This window comes from Tachypleus tridentatus, chromosome 8 (genome assembly GCF_004210375.1).
Source record: "Tachypleus tridentatus isolate NWPU-2018 chromosome 8, ASM421037v1, whole genome shotgun sequence".
Taxonomy (NCBI): Eukaryota; Metazoa; Arthropoda; class Merostomata; order Xiphosura; family Limulidae; genus Tachypleus; species Tachypleus tridentatus.
In genome coordinates this window covers 118,311,614-118,335,264 of record NC_134832.1, presented here as the reverse complement: position 1 = coordinate 118,335,264, position 23,651 = coordinate 118,311,614, and the positions used below count along the sequence as shown (strand labels likewise).

Genomic DNA, 23,651 nt, shown 5'->3' with positions numbered 1-23,651 from the left:
GCATGATAACCTGACTAATAATATAATACTAACAATAACACTAGTATACAGAACGGCGAATAAGTGTGATACTTGACTAATAATACCAACAATATCACTAATTTATAGATTCGGTGAAGATGGCATGATAACCTGACTAATAATATAATACTAACAATAACACTAGTATACAGAACGGTGAATAAGTGTGATACTTGACTAATAATACCAACAATATCACTAATTTATAGATTCGGTGAAGATGGCATGATAACCTGACTAATAATATAATACTAACAATAACACTAGTATACAGAACGGCGAATAAGTGTGATACTTGACTAATAATACCAACAATATCACTAATTTATAGATTCGGTGAAGATGGCATGATAACCTGACTAATAATATAATACTAACAATAACACTAGTATACAGAACGGCGAATAAGTGTGATACTTGACTAATAATACCAACAATATCACTAATTTATAGATTCGGTGAAGATGGCATGATAACCTGACTAATAATATAATACTAACAATAACACTACTATACAGAACGGCGAATAAGTGTGATACTTGACTAATAATACCAACAATATCACTAATTTATAGATTCGGTGAAGATGGCATGATAACCTGACTAATAATATAATACTAACAATAACACTAGTATACAGAACGGCGAATAAGTGTGATACTTGACTAATAATACCAACAATATCACTAATTTATAGATTCGGTGAAGATGGCATGATAACCTGACTAATAATATAATACTAACAATAACACTAGTATACAGAACGGCGAATAAGTGTGATACTTGACTAATAATACCAACAATATCACTAATTTATAGATTCGGTGAAGATGGCATGATAACCTGACTAATAATATAATACTAACAATAACACTAGTATACAGAACGGCGAATAAGTGTGATACTTGACTAATAATACCAACAATATCACTAATTTATAGATTCGGTGAAGATGGCATGATAACCTGACTAATAATATAATACTAACAATAACACTAGTATACAGAACGGCGAATAAGTGTGATACTTGACTAATAATACCAACAATATCACTAATTTATAGATTCGATGATTATGGCATGATAACCTGACTAATAATATAATACTAACAATAACACTAGTATACAGAACGGCGAATAAGTGTGATACTTGACTAATAATACCAACAATATCACTAATTTATAGATTCGGTGAAGATGGCATGATAACCTGACTAATAATATAATACTAACAATAACACTAGTATACAGAACGGCGAATAAGTGTGATACTTGACTAATAATACCAACAATATCACTAATTTATAGATTCGGTGAAGATGGCATGATAACCTGACTAATAATATAATACTAACAATAACACTAGTATACAGAACGGCGAATAAGTGTGATACTTGACTAATAATACCAACAATATCACTAATTTATAGATTCGGTGAAGATGGCATGATAACCTGACTAATAATATAATACTAACAATAACACTAGTATACAGAACGGCGAATAAGTATGATACTTGACTAATAATACCAACAATATCACTAATTTATAGATTCGGTGAAGATGGCATGATAACCTGACTAATAATATAATACTAACAATAACACTAGTATACAGAACGGCGAATAAGTGTGATACTTGACTAATAATACCAACAATATCACTAATTTATAGATTCGATGATTATGGCATGATAACCTGACTAATAATATAATACTAACAATAACACTAGTATACAGAACGGCGAATAAGTGTGATACTTGACTAATAATACCAACAATATCACTAATTTATAGATTCGGTGAAGATGGCATGATAACCTGACTAATAATATAATACTAACAATAACACTAGTATACAGAACGGCGAATAAGTGTGATACTTGACTAATAATACCAACAATTTCACTAATTTATAGATTCGGTGATTATGGCATGATAACCTGACTAATAATATAATACTAACAATAACACTAGTATACAGAACGGCGAATAAGTGTGATACTTGACTAATAATACCAACAATATCACTAATTTATAGATTCGGTGAAGATGGCATGATAACCTGACTAATAATATAATACTAACAATAACACTAGTATACAGAACGGCGAATAAGTATGATACTTGACTAATAATACCAACAATATCACTAATTTATAGATTCGGTGATTATGGCATGATAACCTGACTAATAATATAATACCGATAATAACACATAATATGTAAAAAGGTTTTTTTTGTTTGTTTTTGAATTGTGCGCAAAGCTACACGAGGGCTATCTAGGCTAGCCGTCCCTAATTTAGCAGCGTAAGACTAGAGGTAAGGCACCTAGTCGTCATTACCCATCGCCAACTCTTGGGCTGATCTTTTACCAACAAAAAGTGGGATTGACAATAAGTTTATAATGGCTTCACGGTTGAAAGGGTGGGCATGTTTGGTGTGACGGGGATTCGAACTCGCGACCCTCAGATTACGAGTCAAGTGCCTTAACCACCTGGCCATTTAGAAAGGCGTAGGCCTAGGATAGAGAACCTGCGGCCTTTTAGGGTACTAGTTACAGCCTTTTCCACGTTTGTCCGAAAATACTAAATCCGGCTGTTTTTATGACGTAATGCCAAGCGTCCATGTTATTGGCCATACCGTTTCAGTGGCAAGTCGGTAATTGGTGAAGTGGCCTTGTTTAGCAGCAATCGACTCACTTCGCTGTCAGTTCTCAGATAGTGTCATCGTTTTCCAGAGCTTGTTTCCGAAGAAAGAAAACAGAGTATTCAATGAAGAATGAGAATTGTAATATTACGTTGTTGGTGAGGAAGATAAAACGTTATGTTTACTCTGCGACTGTATAATTGTAACAGTGTAGAAATACAATGCATATCAGCATTATATAATTCATAAAGACCACAAATATACTAAACTGGAAGGAGAATCCCAAAAGTCCACACTTAACACCTAAGAAAATGAAAGATGCAAAACAGCAGCAGTAAGTATTCAAAATGATGTTAGGATCAGGAAGTGATGCAGCATATAAATTAGTATGTATGTTGGTAAGAAGAGGTAAGCAGTGTGGAAATTGTATAATAATGTATTGTTAAAGTTGTAGAATGTTTAGATTCAGATAAGGTGAATACATTGAAACAACCTCTTTCAAGAAGGATCATAACTGATCGGCAACACGAATTAGTCCTCAATGTAACAGAACAACTCCATACAATATGTCAAAGCAAAGATATTTATTATTCGACTGCCTTGGATGAATCAACTGACATTACTGGCTTAGGGCAAGTGTTATTTTTTATTTATGTTATAATTGCGGTTTTTCATTGCCACGAGAAGTTACTCGCTTTGGGTACTCTTAGGGCAAGGACACGTGGAACTGACATCTTCACCGTCTTTAAACGAAAATGTCATGAAGCGAAACTGAATTTATGTAATTTAGTAAGTGTATGCACAGACGTTGCATTTTCTATGAGAAGGATTTGTATCGTTACTAAAAAAAGTAATTGCCATATTCAAATACTTTGATTTCCTTTCATTGCCTTTTGCATCAACAGAATCTCTGTGCCAAATATATTGTTTTAAGTGATACATGAAATAAAGTTATTGGTATTGTAAACTACATTAGAGCAAATACATCATGTCATCGCCAATTTCGCAACATGCTTCATCTTGATGGTTAAACATTCAGCATGGATCTGACATATCATTCTAAAGTGCGCCGGTTATCACAAATACTTGTCAAACTTTTATCTTTGCGAAAACAAGTCACAAGATTTTTTGAGGATCTGAATCAAACATGTGAATTGTAAAAAGAGGATTTGTGCATAAATGCTGCGTCTCTGTGTAATATAATGTCAAAGCAAAGGCATCTGAATATTTTTTTCAAGGTAAAACTAAATCTATATATGACACGTGGCTAAAGATTCAGGCACTTCGGTAAAAGACTGGTCTTTTTCAAAACTCTCCTTACCCGATCGGAACTTTCAGCTGAACATTTTCTTGAACTAACAAAAGTAATTAATGAACAGGATACAATCAAATCATTTAGAAAATGTGACATTAAAGAATACACAGCTGTTTTAGATTTCCTGATTGAAGAATACAATGAGAGGTTTGCAGATTTTGAGAAACATGATCTCACACTGAAACTGGCCCCGCTAGTACAGCGGTATGTCTCCGGATTTACAACGCTAAAATCAGGTGTTCGATTCCCCTCGGTGGGCTGAGCAGGTAGCCCTTTGTGGCTTTGCTATACGAAAAACACACACACACTGAAACTAGCTTTCCAACCACGCGTGGTTGATGTCTCCAAAGTACCTGATGACTTACAGATGGAATTAATTGAGCTCTCAGACGATAATATTGTAAAATCTCAATTTGACGCTATTGAGGATCCCATTAAAATATGGACAAATGCTGTTGAATACCCACGTTTATGTCAACATGCTCGTCGAATACTGTCTTGTTTTGGCACAACTTACTGTTGTGAATCAACATTTTCATTTATGACACAAATTAAAACGCGTTTGAGGTATTAGATGACGGCTATTCACCTGTATGACTGAATAAAGCTAAGGTCGAAGATGTTGGAACCAAATATCCGATTCCTATCTCGCAATAAGCAATCACAAAATATTCATCAAATGGTTTGTTGTCTAATTTTCCACTTATTATTAGTTCTATTGTCAACTATTTCGAACAAATAAATGCCTTTTCAGAATTTTTATTTGTTCAAATAATATAATAGCAGGCTTTAATTAAAATTAGTCAACATGTGGACAAAACTAGAACATTTTGATGTACATGATAAATTATCAACATGAGGCCTAATAGAATCTGGGTTTAAATAAAGTGTGACCTTCAAATGTAAAAACGCTTCCAACCTCTGGTGTAGGTAGTATGATAACCTGACTAATAATATAATAACAATAATAACACTAGTTTATAGATCGGTGAAGATAATATGATAACCTAACTGATAATATAATACCAACAATAGCACTAGTATATCCAACAGCGAAGATAGTATGAAAACATGAATAATAATATAATAACATGAAAATGTATATGTATGTACACAGAAATGGGTCCTGACTAAAATAACATAATACTGTGGTATCGTTGTTCTTTAGTTGAACGTATTCCTTTAAATTATTTGGTCGAAATAGCTCAGCCGAATTCCAAGTGGCTGCAATAAACTAGTTTATTTCTTCCTTAACGTTCGTTACCTTCACTTGTACGCTGTTGTAGGTAATTTGTAAGTTGTAGAACTAAGCAACTATACAAGTAACGCGCATACGGAAATACCACGGCTAACGACTAAACTGACTTGTTCGGTTTAACGGCTAATCGATCAAGTAAACGAATAACTAACACCGATCTGAATATTCATTGAAACTAAATACCTTACTGGACTAAAACTGACTGAAGGAAACTCTACCGACTATTGACTTCGCTATTGACTGCTCACTGAAAGCTGTTTTTTTTTTTTTGTTTTTTAGAATTTCGCACAAAGCTACTCGAGGACTATCTGTGCTAGCCGTCCCTAATTTAGCAGTGTAAGACTAGAGGGAAGGCAGCTAGTCATCATCACCCACCGCCAACTCTTCGGCTACTCTTTTACCAACGAAAAGTGGGATTGACCGTCACTTATAACGACCCCACGGCTGGGAGGGCGAGCATGTTTAGCGCGACGCGGGCGCGAACCCGCGACCCTCGGATTACGAGTCGCGCGCCTTACGCGCTTGGCCATGCCACTGAAAGCTAAATACTAATTTTCGTATTTATAATTTAGCGTCTTCTCTCGATTCTCCGCGAATTTACTAGATTTATTGTGAAATAAGCTTTAAAATTTTCTAGGCCTACTTCTAAAAACGTGTTTTATCTGAACGTTATGCGCTTTCCAGTCGACATCCGAATTAAAATTCCATAGCCAAAATTAAGAGTAAATATGTGTCTCAATTTACTTTTATATACAGAAAATCTCTCAGTTAATTTGTTTTTTTTTATTTCGCGCAAAGCTACATAAGGTCTATCTGCGCTAGCCGTCCCTAATTTAGCAGTGTAAGACTAGAGGGAAAGCAGCTAGTCATCATCACTCACCGCCAACTCTTGGGCTACTCTTTTACCAACGAATAGTGGGATTGATCGTTACATTATAACGCCCCCATGGCTGAAAGGATGAGCATGTTTGGTGCGACAGGGATTAAAACCCGCGACCCTCAGATTAGGAGTCGAACGCCTTAACCCACCTGGCCATGCCGGACCTTTTAAGGTAATGTCTGAAACGTTGTAATAAATACTGAGATTAAGATACAGAGGTTACACACACACTTCTTTGTTGTCGATTTTTATTTTAATATTTGAAGTAAAACTTCTGTGTTTTTTTCCCCTATTTCTGAGCTATTAACAAGACAAAAGGCAGCCAGTCCACAGCAGCATCCTATCACACGCCAAAGAGGTAACCGTCACACCTATAATACACTCATAGTTTCAAGTAGGGAGAATATTTTGTTGCATCGCAAATACTTGAACCCTTGTTACCAACTCCATAATACGGAGCTCTTTGACACACCCATGACACCCGCTAGTACAACGGTATGTCTCCGGATTTACAACGCTAAAATCAGGAGTTCGATTCCTCTCGGTGGGCTGAGCAGATATCCCTTTGTGGCTTTGCTATAAGAAAACACAAACAAACACAGCAAATCGAATACGTAATATGATGTACTGTCATCGAAAATTCCGTGCGGACTATTAAATATCAATGTAAGGAAAACGTTTAATATACTTTTTAATGGAATAGTACTATAGAATTAAAGATAAAGTGAAAATTATTGTTAATATTTTGTTTAGTTATAATATATCTTTTTTGTCTTCGTTATTCAAATCGATGAGTTAAATTAGAAATGTTGGAAAACTGTGCCCACATTTACCAGATTTTTCTACTAGTTAACAATGTTACAGTAGGCCTGCATTAGTTAAACATTTCTAGCGCAATGGTTCCCAAACTTCAACATTCCACGAATCTCTTTCATGAAAATGCCTAATCACGCGAACTTCCTCCTGAGAAATAGTCTTTTCCAGGGATTAGCACTCTTACCCAAGTATGAATTATAAAAATAGTAATTTTAAAAGTTTAAAATTTGTTTTTTTTTATGTTACTCCTATTACGCATCACTCATTAATACATTATTTTTTATTATTACATGTATGTGTGTTTTTGTATAGCAAAGCCACATCAGGCTATCTGCTGAGCCCACCGAGGGGAATCGAACCCCTGATTTTAGCGTTGTAAATCCGTAGACATACCGCTGTACTAGTGGGAGGCTATTGTTACATATTAAGACCCGTAGTCACGAAAAACCAACCCCTCTAGGCATCGCGCCAAATTTTGAAATATTACGCCACAGAAGGTGCTGATTAGTAGAAATAAACTGCTTAGCTCTACTATTCAAAATCTTTACTCAGATTTGAAATCCATGAAGTATGAAAAAAGATACAGGTGTATATAACAGTAATGGTTTTAGAGGTTTAAGTGTTTCCATCTTCTCCAGAATCAATATCATACTTGCTTTCTTCTAATCTAATTCAGTTTTGACCTTTTGGGGCAATTGTCCTTCTCATTACTCTTCTTTCTCCACTTTCAACATCATTTCTCCGTTAACAGTTAGTGGAATTTGTTTTATTCGTGCATGAGTCCAAATGTAAACAACATCTACAAACGAAGCATTATTTTATCTTTCTATGTTTATGTTCCTGGCAAGGCATTTTACAGACTTCACTTATGAGTATATTTTCTCAATCTGAAGAAGGTTTTTTTTTTTTTTTAGATTGCATTATTGAATAACGATTACGTGGTCTGGCGCCTCCAAATCGTTTTTCGGCTCTGACGTTTTTCCCCCCAAATTTGGGTCAGTTTCCGTAGCAACACTTTCATAACTCGCATCATTTTGATTAAGCCTAAACTTAATCCGTTGTTCTATTAATCCCGTTGAGGAATTCGGTCTGAAACATTTCGCGAACCACAGTTTTGGAACCACTAGTCTAGCCCAGGGATGGCAAACCTTTTTGAGAGTGTGTGCCCAAATTGGGGATAATCTTCTAAAAAAAAAGTCTCTCGTGTGCCAATGATAATTTTGAGCAAGAAATTATCATATATTATTATTCTGAATTGTTTTAAAGGAAACAGCTTTAGGAGTTACATGTTATTAATAACTATAGTAATTGACAAGAAATAAAACTGATGAATTAGTAAAACTTATTATTGACATTTTTTAGAGGAAAAGAAGGAATCCTCTTGTTTATTTACGTTTATTCGTTGTTTTACTATTAACAGTTGTGAAATAGTAATCTTGGTTCATATTATGTAATATAAAAAGATAAAAAACCAAGAAAAGGAAAATAAGCATATTTTACTCTTAGTGAGACATTTGTTGTTGACCAACAACGACAGATATTCTATATCAGACTTGTATTTGGTTGTTTTGAGAGCTATACGTGCAGCACTAGTTTCATCAGCATCTCTATTCCTATAATTACACTTTACAAAGTTCATCACTGAAAATAATGACTGGCATAAATATGTTGATGAAAATACTGTTAATACTGACATTACAACATTGTTCAGACAGTTTCAGGAACAGAATTCCAGAGTTTCAGAACCTGATTTTCTGCGTTATTCCACTCACTAACCAATATGTTTCAATATTTTTTAGTTCAGCTCTTAAGTAAACAAATTTTTTGCCTCCAGATTGAGCTGCTTTGTAAATCAATCAGTTGCATCTTAAAATTATCCAAGTCAATCCACTGCAACATTTCCAAACTCGGTTTATCTAACGTTACATTGTGTGCACATTTTATGAATTTAGCAGTTTCTTCAAATAACCTGAACTTATTAAGTCTTAAAAAAATTGTTCAAAAGTTGAATTAATGATTTCTGAAAATTGCATTTGCAAGCTCCAGATGTGTATTGTCTCATGAATTTCAAGATCTGTCATGTGTGTTTTTTTAGGTTTGGGAAATATTTAAAAGTACCATTGTGATTATCACGTTCAAACATTTTCAGTTTGATTTCAAAAGCTTTTATGCTATCAAGCATAACATCAAGTGTTTTTCAGTTCCCTGCAATTTAATGTTCAAGTCATTTAAATGTTAGGAGGCATCTGTAAAAAAACACCAATCTACAATCCCACATAACATCAGATAATTCTTGACAAGAAAATTCTTCATTTTGAAAAACAGACGAATTTCATACAAACACTCAACAAATCGTTTAAGAAATGTGTTCTTTTTGTTCTTGCTCACTCTTATTACAAAGCCATTTATGAACAGTTTCATAATGCCGCTTTACAGAGGAAGTACTGTACACCACTGTTTCAGAACATAAGATACATAATGCTGTATCACCCTTTTTGATCATGACAAATCTTTTAGTCCACCATTCTTGAAAATCTCTGCTGCTGCTCCTTCCATTTGAACGTTTTCGTTTCTTTGCTGGTTGAGCTGACATTCTGACAAGCTGAAAAGGGTAAATACAATTTTAAAATATCTCACCAATTAACTTAAATACGATAATTAACTAACCATAACATAATAGCAGGTGAAAATTTATGTCATTGTTATAAAATAAATCTGTAATTAACTAATTAATCAAAAATATATGCATGCCACGCCAAATAACATAATTTTAACAATGTAATTCATATATTTACTGCGGAAAAATAAATGCATATTTACCGTTATTGGCACTAAATATCCAGTATTCGCTCAGAAACAACAGAAGAAAAATATAAGCAGAGCGAAGCCAATACCAACAATTTACTTCTATTTTTACTCAAATATTAATGTGTACACTGGGTCTGTGAAGAATTCAAGACATGTTATCCAATGTCACATGTTCCCGCAACAGCAAAGCTGGCGCCAAGAGGGCGTGAGACGTCTGTGAACACATCTCACTGCTCCCGGGTTGAAAAAAAAATCATTCACTGCTATATTTGTCAATAATAACAATCATTATATATATATTTGTGTATTATGGGTTAGCATTAGGGTTTAAAGATTTAAGAGGCGGCACTATATGCCGTGTGCCACCTTGGGCACGCGTGTCACACGTTCGCAGTTACTGGTTTAGTTCATGCAGAAACAATACGAATGCCTATATTAATTAATAATATCTAGCACATGTAAGAATAAGGCGAAAGTTTGTATCATTTAACGATTTCATTGTACATGCTGGAATAGGCTGTATTAGTTAGTGATGTCACAATACATACTGGAATAGGCTCTACTGGTTAACAATGTCATGGTACATGTTGTGTTGGTTAATGATGCCATAGTACATTCTGGAACAGGCTATATTAGTTAGTTATGTCATAGTACATGCTGGAATAGGCTCTATTGATTAACAATGTCATGGTACATATGTTAGTTAACGATGTCACGGTACATTCTGGAATATCCTGCATTAGTTAACGATGTCATGGTACATGCTGGAATAGGCTGTATTATTTAACGATGTCACAGCGCATGCTGGAATAGGATGTATTAGTTAACAATGTCACGGTACATGCTGGAATAGGATGTATTAGTTAACAATGTCACGGTACATGCTGGAATAGGTTGTATTTATTAACAAAGTCATGGCACATGTTGTATTAGCTAATGATGTCATGATACATTTTGGAATAGGCTGTATTAGTTAACGATGCCATGGTACATTCTGGAATAGACTGTATTATTTAACGATATCACAGTACATGGTGGAATAGATTGTATTATTTAACAATTCCACGGTACATGCTTGAATAGGCTGTATTATTTAACGATGTCACAGTTCATGCTGGAATAGACTGTATTAGTTAACAATATCATGGTACATGCTGGAATAGACTGTATTAGTTAGCTATATCACAGTACGTGCTGAAATAGGCTGTATTAGTTAGTGATGCCAAGGTACATGCTGGAATATACTGTATTAGTTAATGATGTTATGATGCATGCTGGAATATACGAAGAAGGGGAAAACGACTGTCTTACAAGTTATGATCATTACTAAAATTCAGTATTGAAAACTAGAACTCTTACAGGACCGTGCTTGTCTTTATGTCGAGTCTTGTGGAAAGTAACAATATTCTATAAAAATAAACAGATAGCGTCTGTGATTATGTAGTTGTATCACTATAATGACTTGCTTGAAATCTAGAGAACGATCACACGTGTAACTGATTTACAACGAAATTACAGAACATTTCTAACGCTAAATATATATACGTGCAGGCAGACATCCTCTAAGATATCGGTGTGGTAATCAAACCTTGATGATTCTACGAAACCTTGTGATTGGTTTTTAAGTGAAATTCTTTATTAGCGTCTCGTTACATAATAGATTCTAGTCACTTAACACCCGTGAGCCTGGTGTTAAGAAGTGCAGGAATGAAATCACGTTACACATTCACAGTTAAACTTTCGAACTTTAAAAAAAAAATCCAGATGTGATGACGCTTGTTAAATTTAAATGTTCGAGTGAATCTCGTGCTTACGGTAGTGATTGTTCAATAGATTTTTGCTACTATTTAACAATATATATAAAATCTTAGTTGTTTTAAAATAATTTCTTTTTTTAAAATAATAAGAAACCATATCAAATTTAAATATAAACACGCATACATTTCTTATGATCCAGTTACAGTCCAATTCATTCAGGTGTAATTTATTTTTAAGTTAGCTTACAATGACGTTCGTTGTATGTAATCTACAAGGACTAACCGACTGTTTTTTTTAGATTCGTCTTCTCTTCTATGGTGCATTTTAGCATTATTATACCATAAGGTGATATTTTTAGATAAGAATTTCATGTGGGTGTTTTTTTTTTTCATGATGTCTTCAGGATATTTATTTTACTTGAACTCTGCATACCCAACACCCACTACGGTCACAGCAGAAGTGACAGTTGAGATGTGTATTTTTATCGACCATTTTGGTCGCGAAAAAGAAAGCGAACTGTAGTAAAATTAGAAGTACTTTATATGCAGCATTAAAACATGAATTGTATGTGACATGTGCATATACAGCACAAATAATTATTGCCATTTATTTCAATTAAATCAATATATATTTCAAACAAAGATATCACGCAGAGAGAAAAAGTAACTCACTGATACTCAAATTATTACGTTTCAAACATAATAACCTACTATCAGCTCAACTTATAGTTACGAATTATTAAAATATAAACAATTTTAACAGATGTTTTACACTATGTTGAGCAAATAAAACTAAATAAATTGTTATCTGTTAAAATTCCATCAAAATGTTGTTACACACGGAAGCTTCACAAATTAAACAGTTGCTAATTTTTATTTTTATATTGTAATAATGAAAGTGATTACAATGGATAGATAGTGTTATATATATACACACATTTTCTATTAAGATAACCGTAAGTTACTTGGATGTCACATTATGTTAAAAGATTCTCGGAACAAAGAATGTAGGCCTACTGTATGCAATAGATATGACTAACTCCTGTTGCATGAAATAACAACGTTACAGTTTTGTTAATTAAAGCTGTCCTCACCATCTAAAAGAAGAGTGGGTGGAGGGGGTGGACATTGTATTGCACAAAATGATTCAGCATCTGTATGGGAAGAAGAATTTGAATTACGTTTACTTAGGAAGGTGTGGATTGTTTGAATTTCGCGCAATGCTACATGAGGTTTATCTTCACTATTCTTTCCTAATTTAGAAGTGTAAGACTAGAGGGAAGGTTGCTAGTCATCACTACCTACCGCCAACTCTTGGGCTACTCTTTTACCAACGAATAGTGAGATTGAACGTCACATTATCATGCCCCCACGGCTGAAAGGGCAAGCATGTTTGGTGCGATGGGGATTTTAACCCGCGACCCTCGGATTATGAATCCAGTGCTTTAACCGCCTGGCCATGCCGGGGCAATACTTATGAAGGAAGACGTATGTTCAATAATAACAGACAGCATTTATGTTGTGGTTTATCTCACCTTTTTCCCTAATTCTGACTGGACTGTTATGTAGATTAGTTCGGCTAATGGATCTATCATGTCTATCGCCAACGGTAACCCACACTAACATAAAAAGTTATTGGTTATCTGAATACCTGTACCGTTTCTAGTTATATGTACATTTTAGAAATACGGCTCCTATCAGTGCTGAGATTGATTCTCAGAAACTAAGAGTTTGAGTTCATAAAAATATTTCATTAAAATTCCACTGAGGGGTTTACAAAGATATGAAGAAAGATGCAGTCACTACTTCTAATCACGGGATTATTTGATACCGGCGGTGGGGCAGAGTACAGATAGCTCGTTGTGTAGGCTAACAACAACCATCTGATTTCTTTCGAAAAGCGTGATTTCAAGTAATGAAAGGATGTTTAACGATTTCATCAGTTTAGCAACAGAGAGAATAAAATCACAAAATAATTTCCACACACTACACACGAGTAAATCGATTATTCTCTACACATTAAATACCTTTGAAACAATAGTCCCCGTTGAATAAGTAGTAGCTTTATAGATTTAAAACGCCAAAATCTGGGTTTCGATTCCTGGTGGTGGACAGAGTGTTGAGAGCCTATTGTGAAACTCTGATCTAAACAAACGAGTGAACAAACTTGTTTGTTTGTTTGTTTTTTTGAATTTCGCGCAAAGCTACACGAGGGCTTTCTGTGCTAGCCGTCCCTAATTTAGCAGTGTAAGACTAGATGGAAGGCAACTAGTCAGCACCACCCACCACCAACATTTGGGCTACTCTTTTATCAACGAATAGTGGGATTAACTATCACGTTATTACGTACCTACGGCTGAAAGGGCGAGCATGTTTGGTGTAACCTGGATTCGAACCCGCGACCCTCAGATTACGAGTCAAACGCCTTAACCCACCTGGCCATGCCGGACCCAAACAAACCTAAACGATGAATTTCCCCACAGTAAACACCACTTATTGAATGACCCAACATGAAACAATACTGAAGTAAAGACTCCTCACACATTAAACAATATTGAAATAATGACTCTTCACACTTTTAACACATTACGTTAACGCTTATATATCATTGACTTGTCTTTTCATATGTTGATAACTCCTCACAACCTGAACATCTTTGATTAAATTACTGTTAATGCCAACCACCAGTGAATTAATAATTTTGAGTACAATAAACATCGTTGAGGTCACAGTCATTAGTGTTTAACGTTAATATTTATATTATATTTTTCACAGTTACATACAAACATCATTAGTAAATAAAATATCACGTAAAGTTGGTAATAAAACAGAAGTTAACTCATGTAAACGTTTCCATATACTTTAATATTAGAAATTAACGTAAAAAGCAATTTATGCATTTTTTTATATTTTAGCAAATAAATCTCAAGACAAACATTAAAAAAGTAAGAAGATCAAACCTTTTTACTGCTTTTACTTATTCTTATTAAGTTCAAATTAGACTTATTGGTTCTTTCCCTACTGGGAGGGAGTCTTTGTTTATCGATCAATATTAGCTGTCAAATAGTGAGAAAATTCGTTGAGAACCAATTCATTTATCACAAGATGAATTTCAGTGAGAGTGTATATGAAATAGATATTTGTTGATTAAGAAATATTCCATTAACAACAACAAAAAAAACAAACTTTTCGGCACTTTGACATTTATTGTGTTTTATAGAATCTTTCATATTTTTAATGCCCTTAAGTAAAAATATCTTGTATGTGAGAAGAAAGAAATGGAAGCTGTATTATACATATGTTTTTCATTAATTTTGTTTTTGTCAGTGCAATGTCTACCTAGGCTATCCAGCTCTGTGTTATGGTGCACTATTTATTTCAAAACTTACAAATAATGTTACTTCAACACCACACTATCAAGCCCAAATCTTGTCTGAACAAGAGATGTATTTAAATAACATCAAACGTCTTTCTCATTAACATTAAACACACTATGAAGTGTTAGACTCAATGCCAGAAGCTCGCCAACACTAATAAACAAAATAAAGACACCTCTCATCTCATACTACAAATCGCCATAGTGATAGTTACTATGGTTACATTTATCGTCATTTCATAATACATGTCGTAGGAGTAATAGTTACCATGGCTAGAAAACTAATTTTATGATACAACATTTTTATCTTCTAGTTAAGTCATGTCTAATTTAATTTACAGCTAAATAAAAAAAGTTGAAATTCTTTTTGCTTTTGTCACATGGTGGGATAGCAATAAGTTTATAGACTTAAAGTATTAAAATCCAAGGTTCGATTACTTGCGGTGGACGCTGCAGATAGCCTAATGTAGTAGCTTTGCTTTAAAACGAGGAACAACTTTTTGTTTCAGTCTCACTCGAAATGTTTTAGCTCATGTTTTCAAGTAATATGTGATAAATATGTTTTGCTGTAATTCGGTTTAATATCTCATCGATTTTAAACTTTCTCACTCGATCTTGTATTATATGTGTGTGTGTTACTCCACTTACGACTTAATGAAAATATTTAGAAACTTCTAAGGAACTGATATTTCTTCTACATAAACTTAACACTTTTTAATAAGCAAACGAATAGATAGAAGAATAAGGAACAACACGACTAGTAGAAACGCTTATATAGAGCTTCATTTGGTGCAACTCCATCTGGTGGCACCTTGAAACCCAACTTGCTTTTTTTTTTTAGAAGAGATTTCGGATTTAAACCTCGTGTTTACATGAACCGATGGGAGTTAGTTGTTTACCAATTCTAGCATCACCTATTGACAGCTACATTGTGATCGATGTAACACTTCGAAAAATTATTTAAATACACAGGCATTTTACATGGTTACTTGGTGACCTGGTAAAGCTAGAACACCCGAGGCTTTATTTTGATCTTTAGCAGCAACACCTACGAATTGAAATCAGCATCACGTGGGTTGATAGGCAGATAAAGATCAGAGAAGATACAGAAAGACAACGAGGGAATATAGGAGCGTGTATGCAAATAGATAGGTACACTCGTGACTCTCGAAAAGAACGTAGGGTTAAGAAAGCAGTTCAAACAAGAATGAAACCAATCCTATTGTACAATTATTGTGTAAATTGAATTAAATCTCCTTTCCGAAAGGTGTCGCATTATCGAGTTTCGTTAATATTGATATACGTAGAAACTGACAAACAGAACGCAGAAAAAAGGGTAGATAGGGAGAAGAATTATGGACAAACAGCTGAGAAGGTATACGGCAAAGAAACCGAAACTCAGGTAGATGGACAGATGAGAGAAAAATTAAAGGATTTAAAAGACGTAAAGTAGACAGCAGAAGAATTATAAATATAGAAACTGGGATGAACACAAACACGGATAGATAGATGTCTATCTAAAGCGACTTGCTGAAAATGATGGAGATTGAATGAATTCCGTGAAGTTTTGATGGATTACGTCATCACCTTCGGAGGCCTTGCCGCAGGCTACAAGCTAATTATGAAGTCTTGGTGACGTCACGAAATATGATTTGTGTACGTGCTCGCCTCTCACGCGGGATGAGTGTAGGGGAACTAGTGGAGACCGGTGACAAGTTTAGGGGAGTTAAGTCCTCGATTGAGCTCGGAATTCCCGCTGTTGCCTTTCTTGTAATAAACACAGTCGCACGCGCCTCTGCTCATGCAGTTGCCAATTGGCCCGAATCATTTCGGCCGTTGGCGGTTTGACACATGGCTTTGTTTCGTCAGTAATCATATAGACTTGGGATAGGAGTTGAAGTGAACGGTCACCGGTCAACAGAAGGCGCTAACACGTGCTAACTATAGGTTTTTGAGCGTTGGTTGAAAAATAAAACTGTTTCTTTTTTGTTTCCGTTGTTCATCCATCACATAGTTTTCTCTTTATTAGTGTCCAACACTAATTCTGAAATAGCCTCCATGTGGCGGAAGAAATGACCAAGATATGTCCATTTGTAAGCTGTACATTGACATTTCTGTGTTGGATCACTCTGGTTGTCTGCAGAGGTCAGTGTCTTCCTTTGGTGAGTTCTGAAAACATCGACCTGTGGTGGGAAAACTTGGATGACGTTGACGAGTCTGATTTCGAGGCAGAAGTCCAGTACATCAGAAATCGTATTTTGGACCACGTACGCAGTCTGACCAATATGACTCGGATCGAGTTGGAGAAACCCATCCAAGTGAAGTATAGACGTGTGGTCGAAGAACAAGACGAACACCAACATGTGCAGGTGTTTAGGTTCAAAGATATAGGTCAGTTCAGTTTCTGATTTTGTTCTTTCTTATGTCTTTAGACTAGGATACACTTACATATTAAATTACATATATTACAGTACCACTTCTTGTTTCTTTAAACGTATTGTGTGAAGATATTCGACAAGAAAGTAAAATTTGTTAGATGCAATATTTTCCGTCATTTAACATGTTTCTTGTTAGGAGAAGTAACAAGCTGTATTTTATTATTACATGTGTTAAAGTGGATTTAATTTGGCATTTCAGTTCAGTTTAATAATTGAGAAGAAACTGTTGGCCAAACATCCGTAGTCATTAAAATTTTGCTTGTACCAAAAGATTGGTAGATATCTAATAAATCTGTTTTGTGGCGAAGCATCAGTAGATCTCGTGTAAATTTATTTTATGGCAAAAATATTGGTAGATATCTAATAAATCTGTTTTGTGGCGAAGCATCAGTAGATCTCGTGTAAATTTATTTTATGGCAAAAATATTGGTAGACGTCTGATAAATCTTTTTTGTTTTAAATACTATTCAGTTAAGAAGTTGTTTTATGAAACGTTTGCAAGATATACATTGTAGTGAACATACGTTTGTTTGTCTCGCTTATACTAAAAACTTAAAGTGATGTGAGAAAAACTATGAAAATGATGCTTATATATCTTTAGCAGAAACAAACAACAACAAAAAACGTTTTTTTTTTATTTTTACAAAACTACCATCTAAAGTTTGTTTGTTTTTGAATTTCGCGCTAAGCTACTCGAGGGCTATCTGCGCTAGCCATCCCTGATTTAGCAGTGTAACACCAAAGAAAAGGCAGCTAGTCATCATAACTCACCGCTAACTCTTGGGCTACTCTTTTACCAACAAATAGTGGGATTGACCGCCACTTTATAACGCCCCCACGACTGAAAGGAGAAGCATGTTTGGTGTGACGGAGATTCGAATTCGCGACCCACAGGTTACGAGTCAAGTCCTCTAACCACCTGGCCATGCCGGACCACCATCTAAAGTAACATTACAACACACACACATGAAGTAGAAACATATAGCTGTATAAGATAAAATGTTACAACAGTATTGTACATTTGTTTTAATGCCACATAGTAATCCATAATTACAACACTGTAACAGTATCGTACGTCTTTTTAAAATAATATCTAACTGTATAGGTTAAATCTTCGAATAGTATTATATATACGTAATAAAATCATAATTTATTTATATTATAGCTTCGTAACAGTATTATACATGTATTATCTTAATAGAATGAAAAAACAACAACATAATTACAACAGCGTTATCCCTCGAATTTAAAGACCATTTTCTAAGTAATTCTTGATGTGAGAAACCTACTTGAAATAAAAATGTATCGCAGAATGACTTGCAAACTCTCTTTGTTAACCTTAAGATGACCTAGGAATGTCGAAACGTTGTTCTCTGCTTATTAATAAATGTGTTAATACCCATACCAGCCGTTCGGAAATACATTACCATTTTCTAAGCATGATCATTAAGTATGACAAAACACAGGTTAAGGCGAACGTGTTACATTACCTAAGCCGTATTTCCTGTGTTAAAACAAAATTGAACGTACTACAACACTACTAAAGCTGTGTTTCCTTTGCTAAAATCAAATTGTACATGTTAAAACTTTAAAAAAAGCTCTTATTTTCTCTGTTAAAACCACGATAATTGTACTACAAAATTATTAAAACTGTTTCCTACGTTAAAAGAAACTTGATATGTCGGAATATTAGGAGACCTGTAGTTCCTATGTTAAACACAAAGTGGACGTATTAAACTATTACCAAATAGTGTTTTCCATGTTAAAACCAAACTGGCCGTATTATAATACTACCAAACCAGTATTTCCTATATTAAAACAAAATTGGACATATTGAAGTGTAACGAAACTCGTCTTTCCGTACTACAAACTGACCGTACTACAAAATTACTAAAGCTGTGTTTCCTATATTAAAACCAATCTCGTCACGTTGGAATATTTGCAGACGAATGTTTCCTATGTTAAAATCAAACTGATGAGACCGTAGTATAACAGCAACAATGTCCGTTGTCTTAAAGTGATTATACCCAAATTATAACATTATAAAAGTTATTTGTGTTTTGTATAACCAATCTGCAATATTACAAAACCAGTGTTTAAAGTCCAGTTAATCACTTCTCAGTATTATAAAATCAATGCTCAGGTAACAGCATTACAAATCTAGTGCTTCCTGTGTTTAAAGACAAAATGAACAGATCAAAACATTAAGAACCTGGTGTTTTCTGTTTTGAAAGCAAAACAAAATATGTTGAAGATTAGGGGTTAATAAACATGTTTTGTTGTCCTTCCGTTTGAAAATATTTTAGGCTGTGACGACCCACATAAAGTTATAGCAGATATTTTAAAAATCCGTATCACAATATGCTTTATGACCCTCTACAGTAGCCTGTGTTAGAATATCACAGATACAATGTGTTGCACCAAAAATACAAAATTTAAACCCCAGCACCGAAACGTTTAAACATCTTGAAATCGAGTCATCTCATCTAAATACAACAATATTATATGGTCTAGTGTGTTAAAATCAAGTCCTATAACAACACAACACGAGAACAAAAGTCACACGTATACGTAATATATTTTGAATGCTTCCTACGTTTTGATTTTCAGATGTCTTGAAATATGTGTTTACGTATAGTATTCAGTATATATGGGTCAGCGAACGTAATGACTGTATAATAAAATATGTTTATAGAAATATCTAATTCTACAGAAACTCAGGGTGGCAGTAATTTATGGTTTCTGTATCTAAATATATATATTTTTTCTGAGAATCTACAGTCACGCCTCTTGGTCAGATTTCATATTCAAACCTCCTGCTGTTCGTGATAACATTTACAGAACAATATTAAAAACTCACAGCGTACACTATATCTACATCTGAGATTCGGGAGCTTATAGTTTATCCTCCTTAAGAGACACTAGAAAAGCAAAATGAAGGTTGCATTTGCCAAAAGATAAAATGCTGTCAGACCTTATCGTTTATTTTTTCTTCAAACTTTAGTACCTCATGTGTTTTTCTGAATACGGTTAAACGTAGCGATTCCGTTGAATGGTTTGTGTTATATTTAGAAACACATTACATTTGGAATAGAGATAACGAAACTTATAATAGCAGGGAATGACTCATCCACCCCACCAAGTATCTATGTATAGACAGCATGTGTTTCTACTAGATTCTTCCAAATATTTATGTCATCCAAACTTCTTGCAATCGCATAGTGTTTGTAACAGTGCTGTGCTTACACAACCATAACTGGGATTTTCAAAATTCTGCACATGCGTAACACGGATGAATAAAAGTGTTCCACGAGTTTAACCGAATTATTGCACTTAGAAGTTTTATATATAAATATATATGTTGTGTGTTTATATAAAAGCTTTAGATAGCCTTAAGCATCCGTTTTAACGAATGCTTAAGAAAGTCGTTAGAATATTTCTGAAAAAGTTATCTGCTCATAACAGTCCTTAACTTTAAGCTCATAGACTACATAGAAAAAAAAAAAACAAGTCGATAGTAACCTCTACTAACTTTTGGGTTACAATTGTGTAATTTGTTTGTTATTTTATAGTGCACCCACGGCACACAGCGGAAACGCGTTTTTCCGGCGTTAAGACACAAACCAAGCCATAAATTGTAGGATTTACAGTAGAGGCACCATAACCGTTAGACCACACCCAGTCCCTTTAAAAAGCAAACGCTGAGATAATGAGAGATTCGAAACCGTCATTTTACAAACTGGACGAATGCTTTAGCCCATAAAACTACCGTCCGTATTTGTTTGCTGTAATATTAATAGGTTCAAGACATAGACTTGTAACACCTTTTAATCTATACCATCCAATGGCTCAACTGTAAGCTCGAGGGCTTAAACTGCTAAAATTCGGAATTTAACCTTGCAGTGGACACATTAGATAGGTCATCGTGCAACTTCGCGCTTTAACAAAAAGTAATAAATACAACGATGGAAATCGGCTTAAAAAATCTCTTGTTGCCATCTTTGTTTTGTTTGTTATTTTATACATTCTACTGCTAGTATAATTAAGTCGGAATTATTCTAAAAAATTAACACCTCAAATAAATAAACGATGATAAGCCGATCTCGAACTTTAAAATTCGAATGATATAGTTTGGATGTTAAGTTACGAGTTTCAATCGGATGATTAAATTTCTAGATAAATATTGTAGTTTCAAAAAGAAGATCAAATATTTAGTAATAACTTGTAAATAGAACGTTTAGTAATGGTACAAGTGAGTAGCTTACATCAGGATTTGCCCGGCATGGCTAGGTGGTTAAGACACCCGACTCGTAATCTGAGGGTCACGGATTCGAATCCCCGTCACATCAAACACGCTCTCCCTTTCAGCTTTGGGGGCATTATAATGGTACGATCAATCCCACTATTCGTTGGTAAAAGAATAGCCCAAGGGTTGGCGGTGGGTGGTTATGACTAGCTGGCTTCCCTTTAGTCTTACACTACTAAATTAGGGACGGCTAACACAGATAGCCCTTGTGTAGCTTTGCTCGAAATTCAAAACAAACCACACATTAGGATTTTTACTGGACAAGTTCAGGTCACAGGAATATTTTATAATAGGAAGCTCAACTGGTAGGGTAAATGTTCAGGTAAATATTATATTGTAAAGTTGAGATTGAAAATCGTAACGCTTTACTAGAATGAGCAGATGTTAAGGTGAAGTCATAAAGCAGTGTTTTAACAGAACTAATTAATAAGCTGAGTAAATATTTAACAAATAAGAAGTAACATTTCAGGATGAAAAAAACGCGCACGTTAATCTTGGATTTAGAGAAAGAAAATTAAGAACAAAAACGTCTTAATTTGTGCGTTGTATATATCAGTGGGATTTTTTATTTAGGTTTAAAAGATATTGTTTTTATTTATTGAAACCAGTTGAGGATCGTGACAGTCAGTAATAATGGTTTTAATAAACATCATAGTAACTAAGTCTCGTTTTTTCTGCAATTTTTGTTTCACAAAATTCCTTAAATAAAATCGCAATTTCCAATGTCGACTTGAATTTTCGTTACCTCTCATCTCATGCACATTATTACAATAAATATCTTAAAAGAGAAAATTTTATTAGGAAGGACCGTATTTTTAATCCGGTTTTGTTTGTATGAATTTCGCGCAAAGCTACACGAGGATTTTCTTTACTAGCCGTCCATAATGTAAAAGTGTAAAACTAGAGGGAAGGCAGCTAGTCATCACCACCCACCGCCAATTCTTGGACTACTCTTTTACCAACGAATAGTGGGATTAACCGTCACATTACAACGCTCCCATGGCTGAAAGGGCGAGCATGTTTGGTGTGACGGGGATTCGAAACCTAGCCCCTCGAATACGAGTCGAGAGTCTTTACCACCTAACCATGCCGGGCCCTTTACATGAAGTAACTTAATTGCTTTAAAAGTTTAAAAAATGGTACCGAAACATTTCTTTCGTTATATTTGATTGTTATCGCAGATAAGTTCATAAGTCCACAAGTGTAGTCATTTCTGTATTTAAGTAATTTAAATATATATACAATATCAGATATCACAGGTAAATCAGTAAATAATTGATTAAATAAACGTTACAAAATATAAGCTATAATACATAGGATCAAGAAAAATGCAATATGGAAATAATATGAAGGATAAATGTACATTGTTTGGGCTGAATTTCAAAGACAGCTACGTTTAATGAGGTAATAACATTTGTAAAGATTTGAAGTATTTATTCTAGTACATTTTTTAAAACTTTGATTTCAGTTTTACTTCCGTGGATTTGGATTGATTGTCGTTTACTACATCATAACCAGAAATCACTAATAAAACTCAAGTACCCACATTCTATTAACGTTAACGACTGCCTTTCTCTGTGATCAGTGCACCGATAACTTCAGGGTCGAATTTTTGGAAATCCCGTCGGAAGTTGTGCTCAACAGGAATCGTGCACGCGATCACTTTAGTAGTTCGTTTACAATTAGACATCCCCCCCCTCTCCGACCACTGTTAACCTAGATTTTGGAATTACACGATCTATGTTCCCTATGTCTAAAAGGTCCTTATACAACTTATATCACCTTTCACATATGTTGGATATGAATATAATATTGGCCAACGAACAATCGCGTTCTTATGTCACTTCTGTCAGTCGTTAGGAGATGCGACATGGTATATGCACAAACTATATTTCTCAGGTATATTATCTGTGACTTAGAAGTTTAAATATATAGTTTATACCCACACCACGTACATTCATGTCCTAACATCCTGTGGCGTCCATCTGTGTTTGGTCTTGTAAAATACGACTACGTCAACCTCACTTTC

General features: G+C 34.5%; 1 protein-coding gene and 1 long non-coding RNA gene across 2 annotated transcripts in view; one reads left to right on the top strand and one right to left on the bottom strand.

Annotated features, from left to right (window-relative positions):
- Positions 1-9,069: 9,069 nt before the first annotated feature.
- Positions 9,070-23,651, bottom strand: part of LOC143223312 (uncharacterized) — a 25,994-nt gene continuing 11,412 nt past the window's right edge. Inside the window, exon 3 of the long non-coding RNA XR_013012817.1 lies at positions 9,070-9,539. This is a non-coding gene — a long non-coding RNA (uncharacterized LOC143223312). The remainder of the gene's footprint in view (positions 9,540-23,651) is intronic.
- Positions 16,502-23,651, top strand: part of LOC143223311 (uncharacterized) — a 22,832-nt gene continuing 15,682 nt past the window's right edge. The window contains exon 1 of the mRNA XM_076451143.1: positions 16,502-17,269. Within this exon, the coding sequence (XP_076307258.1) occupies positions 16,951-17,269 (319 nt within the window). The 5' untranslated portion in view covers positions 16,502-16,950. The remainder of the gene's footprint in view (positions 17,270-23,651) is intronic.